At 49.3% G+C, this 6,439-nt stretch overlaps 1 protein-coding gene across 1 annotated transcript in view; it reads right to left on the bottom strand.

Annotated features, from left to right (window-relative positions):
* Window positions 1-6,439, bottom strand: part of LOC108667096 — a 32,642-nt gene that overhangs the window by 17,044 nt on the left and 9,159 nt on the right. Inside the window, 4 exon segments of the mRNA XM_047879956.1 lie at window positions 7-412; window positions 3,470-3,948; window positions 4,564-5,427; window positions 5,598-5,694. Coding sequence (XP_047735912.1) covers window positions 7-412; window positions 3,470-3,948; window positions 4,564-5,427; window positions 5,598-5,694 — 1,846 coding nt within the window.

The following is a 6,439-nucleotide window of genomic DNA, read 5'->3' as shown; positions in this document are numbered from 1 at the left end:
GCTGACCTGCAGAGTGTGCACGCTGACCTGCAGAGTGTGCATGCTGACCTGCAGAGTGTGCATGCTGACCTGCAGAGTGTGCATGCTGACCTGCAGAGTGTGCACGCTGACCTGCAGAGTGTGCACGCTGACCTGCAGAGTGTGCACGCTGACCTGCAGAGTGTGCACGCTGACCTGCAGAGTGTGCACGCTGACCTGCAGAGTGTGCACGCTGACCTGCAGAGTGTGCATGTTGAAGGCAGGGTTGCTCCGCGCCAGAGGGAGGAGTGTAACCCCGTGGTCGTTGCTCAGGGGTTGCACGGGCTGGTATGACTCGAGTTCATCCCCACACCAGTCCTCCTGGGGAGCCTCCTCGTCACCCCCACACCCCAGCCCCGCGCGCCATCCCGACGCTTCGTCCAGCACGTTTGTTCTGTGCCAACGAAAATACAAGGAAATACAATGAAAATGCAAGAAAACACGGTGAAAATACGAAAAAAATACAAGGAAAATACAAGCAAAGACAAGAAAACACAACGAAAATATAAGCAAACACAATGAAACAATGAAAATGCAAGAAAACACAATGAAAGTACAAAAAAAAAACAAAAGGAAAATACAAGAAAACACGAAAACACAACAAAAATACAAGATTACACAAGGAAAATGCAAGAAAACAAACGAAAATACAGGAAAACACAAGGAAAATACAACGTAAATACAAGAAAACACAAGGAATATACAAGAAAACGCAACGAAAATACAGGAAAACACAAGTAAAATACAACATAAATACAAGAAAACACAATGAGAATAGAAAAAAATATAACTCAGTACTCACTGCAGTGAGTGACAGAGAGCGCATTTTCTCGTCGACGAAAACTTGAGGTCACGGATAGACAGACGGACGGACGGACATGGCGAGTACAATAGTGCATTTTTTCCATAAATGAGAAAATGCGCTAAAAACACAATGAAAATACAAGAAAACACAAGGAAAATACAAAAAAAACACAACGAAAATACAAGAAAATGTTCATGCTTCTCAGTTCACTTCGTACGATGTGTGTGTACACAAAGTTGTCCTTATTACACTCATCAATTAAAGGTAATATTTAGTATGGTGACGTATGGTCGGATTCTTCTCGTAGTTTATTCGAATGGATAAATTAATGGATCGAAACAGCGGACCTCGACTGCGATCGAAAGAATTGATTTAGAACTATCTTGTCAGTCATTAGAAAATTCATGAGTAGCATTGAAATGCATGTGATTAGTACATTTAACTAGAACTGTTGAATGACTCACGACGTAAGGCCATCACACGCAGGGCTGGTGAAGACATGCGGTACACTGTGTTGCTGCTGTGCCATGCTGTGCTGCTGTGCCGTACAGGGCGTGTATAGTCCCTGTCTCTTATACACATCTAGGCGACAGGCGCACCCTACAGGCGACAGGCGCACCCTANTATCACGCACAGTATCACGCACGGTATCACGCACGGTATCACGCACGGTATCACGCACAGTATCACGCACGGTATCACGCACGGTATCACGCACGGTATCACGCACAGTATCACGCACGGTATCACGCACGGTATCACGCACGGTATCACGCACAGTATCACGCACGGTATCACGCACGGTATCACGCACGGTATCACGCACAGTATCACGCACGGTATCACGCACGGTATCACGCACGGTATCACGCACAGTATCACGCACGGTATCACGCACGGTATCACGCACGGTATCACGCACAGTATCACGCACGGTATCACGCACGGTATCACGCACGGTATCACGCACAGTATCACGCACGGTATCACGCACGGTATCACGCACGGTATCACGCACAGTATCACGCACGGTATCACGCACGGTATCACGCACGGTATCACGCACAGTATCACGCACGGTATCACGCACGGTATCACGCACGGTATCACGCACAGTATCACGCACGGTATCACGCACGGTATCACGCACGGTATCACGCACAGTATCACGCACGGTATCACGCACGGTATCACGCACGGTATCACGCACAGTATCACGCACGGTATCACGCACGGTATCACGCACGGTATCACGCACAGTATCACGCACGGTATCACGCACGGTATCACGCACGGTATCACGCACAGTATCACGCACGGTATCACGCACGGTATCACGCACGGTATCACGCACAGTATCACGCACGGTATCACGCACGGTATCACGCACGGTATCACGCACAGTATCACGCACGGTATCACGCACGGTATCACGCACGGTATCACGCACAGTATCACGCACGGTATCACGCACGGTATCACGCACGGTATCACGCACAGTATCACGCACGGTATCACGCACGGTATCACGCACGGTATCACGCACAGTATCACGCACGGTATCACGCACGGTATCACGCACGGTATCACGCACAGTATCACGCACGGTATCACGCACGGTATCACGCACGGTATCACGCACAGTATCACGCACGGTATCACGCACGGTATCACGCACGGTATCACGCACAGTATCACGCACGGTATCACGCACGGTATCACGCACGGTATCACGCACAGTATCACGCACGGTATCACGCACGGTATCACGCACGGTATCACGCACAGTATCACGCACGGTATCACGCACGGTATCACGCACGGTATCACGCACAGTATCACGCACGGTATCACGCACGGTATCACGCACGGTATCACGCACAGTATCACGCACGGTATCACGCACGGTATCACGCACGGTATCACGCACAGTATCACGCACGGTATCACGCACGGTATCACGCACGGTATCACGCACAGTATCACGCACGGTATCACGCACGGTATCACGCACAGTATCACGCACGTTATCACGCACGTTATCACGCACGGTACCACGCACGGTATCACGCACGGTACCACGCACGGTATCCCGCACGGTATCACGCACGGTACCACGCACGGTACCACGCACGGTACCACGCACGGTATCACGCACGGTATCACGCACGGTATCACGCACGGTACCACGCACGGTACCTTGGAGAGCGGTAAGCTGTACTGCGTCTTTGGTTTCTTGCGCCGCGTCGAGGGCAGGCGCTTGGCGGCGCTCGGCTCCTGCGGCGACATGGGGGGCGCCGTGCTGGTCACCCAGTTGCGCCCGCCGAAGATCTGGCCATGAGAACTTAATGAGAACTTAATTTAATGAGAAGTTGAAGAGAACTTGATGAGAAGTTGATGAGAACTTGATGAGAAGTTGATGAGAAGTTGATGAGAAGTTGATGAGAAGTTGATGAGAAGTTGATGAGAAGTTGATGAGAAGTTGATGAGAACTTGATGAGGACTTGATGAGAACTTGATGAGATGGACCTCGACTGCGATCGAAAGAATTGATTTAGAACTTTCTTGTCGAGCATTAAAACATTCATGAGTAGCTTTTATATGCATGAGATTAGTACATTTAATAATAACGTTTTAATTACTCACGACGTAAGGCCGTCACACGCAGGGCTGGTGAAGACATGCGGCACACTGTGCTGCTGCTGTGCCATGCTGTGCTGCTGTGCCGTACAGGGCGTGTATAGTCCTGCCCAGTAGACGTGGCCGCCAGTTCTGCGGTGGGCACAGTTAGGGTGGGCAGGAGGAGGGTTACGGGGCAGCGTGATGCAGTGGTCCCCTGAAGAAGTAACTACCCACGTTTGGTAGGTGGAATGGTTGACAGATCCACTCTGGAAACCATGAAACCATGTGGATCCACCCACGCCTGGTGGGAAAGTACTAGTGTTGTTGTTGGCATAGTTGTTGACGTTGTTGTTGAGGAGCTTGGCTCGAGCGAGGTAGTGGTTGTGGAAGGTAGCGATCTGGTCGACAACCTGCTGAGCTTCGTACAACTTCGTCATGTTGATCAGACCGCCGGGACCAACGCGCGTGAAGAAGCTGTCTTCACCGCAGTAGTCCGAGATAAACTGCACACACAATAGAGCATTGGTTGCGGTGCAAATGTACTGCACATACAACACAGCATTGGTCGCAGTACAACTGTACTGTACACATGGAGGTCAACTGTACACAACCCAGAAGAGTTAGGACGTCCTTTCGAAACTACGAGCTAGCTCGTTTCAATCAAACGGTAGGGATAAAGTAGTGTTGTATAATACGGGCGTGAGAACCCATTAGTGAAATGCAGGAAGCTTGCATACAGTGAGAACAACATTCGGGCAAGCTGCGAAGGGCAAATATCTTTATGGCAATAACTCGAACAGGTCAGTGAATAATGGAAGACGTTGAGGAAAACGTGGTAAGAGAGTCTAAGTTGTTGAATACTCAATGTCTTTGATACGAGCTGATGTGCGTGAAGCCTAACAATCGTTACTAACTGATTAAGATTTCTGGATGGAACGATTACCCTTATTACAGGGATTTGAACCCGAGATTCCTGGTAACACGCCGCTGTCTAAAATGCCCGTCCTTCCCTCTACCGCTGTCTAGGACGCCGTCCTCTCCTCTACCGTTGTCTGGGATGCCCGTCCTTCCCTCTACCGCTGTCTAGGACGCCCGTCCTCCACTCCACTTGTCCTCACCTGCAGTTGGTGGCCATCTTGAGCAAGGACCACCAGGGAAGGACTGCTCCTGAGGATCTTATTCAGCTGCTGCAGGAAGGCCCCAAAGAAGGGCACCACGGGGCACTGGGGCATCTTCAAGGCCCGGTCGAGGGCAGCGAGGTAGTGAGGCCCAGGAGAGGACGACTTGGGGTCCAGACCCAGCAGCGCCACCGTCAGGAAGTCCAGCGTCGGCAGATGCTCGTTCTCCAGACTCAACCAGAACGGCTTCAGCTTGTCCGACCTGGGTGGAAATTGGGGAATTAGANTAAGAGATACGATCACGTGCGTGATCCACGAGGACACCTGCAACACACGTGTTGTAAGAGATACGATCACGTGCGTGATCCACGAGGACACCTGCAACACACGTGTTGTAAGAGATACGATCACGTGCGTGATCCACGAGGACACCTGCAACACACGTGTTGTAAGAGATACGATCACGTGCGTGATCCACGAGGACACCTGCAACACACGTGTTGTAAGAGATACGATCACGTGCGTGATCCACGAGGACACCTGCAACACACGTGTTGTAAGAGATACGATCACGTGCGTGATCCACGAGGACACCTGCAACACACGTGTTGTAAGAGATACGATCACGTGCGTGATCCACGAGGACACCTGCAACACACGTGTTGTAAGAGATACGATCACGTGCGTGATCCACGAGGACACCTGCAACACACGTGTTGTAAGAGATACGATCACGTGCGTGATCCACGAGGACACCTGCAACACACGTGTTGTAAGAGATACGATCACGTGCGTGATCCACGAGGACACCTGCAACACACGTGTTGTAAGAGATACGATCACGTGCGTGATCCACGAGGACACCTGCAACACACGTGTAGTGAGAGATACGATCACGTGCCTTAGTTGTTGATTCAGTAATCTGTTAGTTAAAAAGGTTATGATGAAAAAATGAACAACTTATAAATAACTTTTGCGCTTTTCTTCATTAATTATATTATATTAATTAATCTAAGAAATAATATATGGTTTACCTCATTGAAGCGCTTGATGAGATGTCGTACCCCTGGCACCTCCTCGTCGCCCCCCGCCCCCCCACCCACGTCACCCCCAACCCCGTCGCTTCCATTCCTGGGAACAACAAATTACTAACAATAACTGCTTACTAAAAATTAATTCAAGTTAATAAGATAATTAAACTGTCCATTCACTAATTCTGTGAAATAAAAGCTACAAATCGCAGTTGATGTTTTAAGTATGCGGGTATATATATAACATACTACTGTTTCATACACACTACAGAACTTTCAATCACCAAAAAAAAGCTAAGCGTCATGCCATAGGATTATTATTGAAATATTTATGATAGATTTAGGCTGCCTGCATGATATAAACAATGAAAAATAAATGAAAACTAACATTACATTAGACACATCGCAGCCTCAGCAGTTCAACTAGACTTCGGCATTGGTACAATAATTGGATTAATAAGCTTCGACGGCATCATTAATACAATTAACCGCGCGGCCGACATCCTTGGAAGAGATGCATTCATAACGCAGTATTGTGCCTGCTAGCGAGGCGTGACTCACAGTAAGCAATAATTGACTTATAATCTCGATGAGAATTAAAATATAATGTCCCGTAACACGTACCTGAGGTCCGTGGTACACACAAGTGTCCCGTAACACTTAACTGAGGTCCGTGGTACACACAAGTGTCCCGTAACACGTACCTGAGGTCCGTGGTACACACAAGTGTCCCGTAACACGTACCTGAGGTCCGTGGTACACACAAGTGTCCCGTAACACGTACCTGAGGTCCGTGGTACACACAAGTGTCCCGTAACACGTACCTGAGGTCCGTGGTACACACA

The sequence above is a fragment of the Hyalella azteca genome, unplaced genomic scaffold (assembly GCF_000764305.2).
Source record: "Hyalella azteca isolate HAZT.00-mixed unplaced genomic scaffold, Hazt_2.0.2 contig441, whole genome shotgun sequence".
Classification (NCBI taxonomy): domain Eukaryota; kingdom Metazoa; phylum Arthropoda; class Malacostraca; order Amphipoda; family Hyalellidae; genus Hyalella; species Hyalella azteca.
Note: the sequence above shows the minus strand (reverse complement) of the source record. Positions and strands in the feature narration are given on the sequence as shown.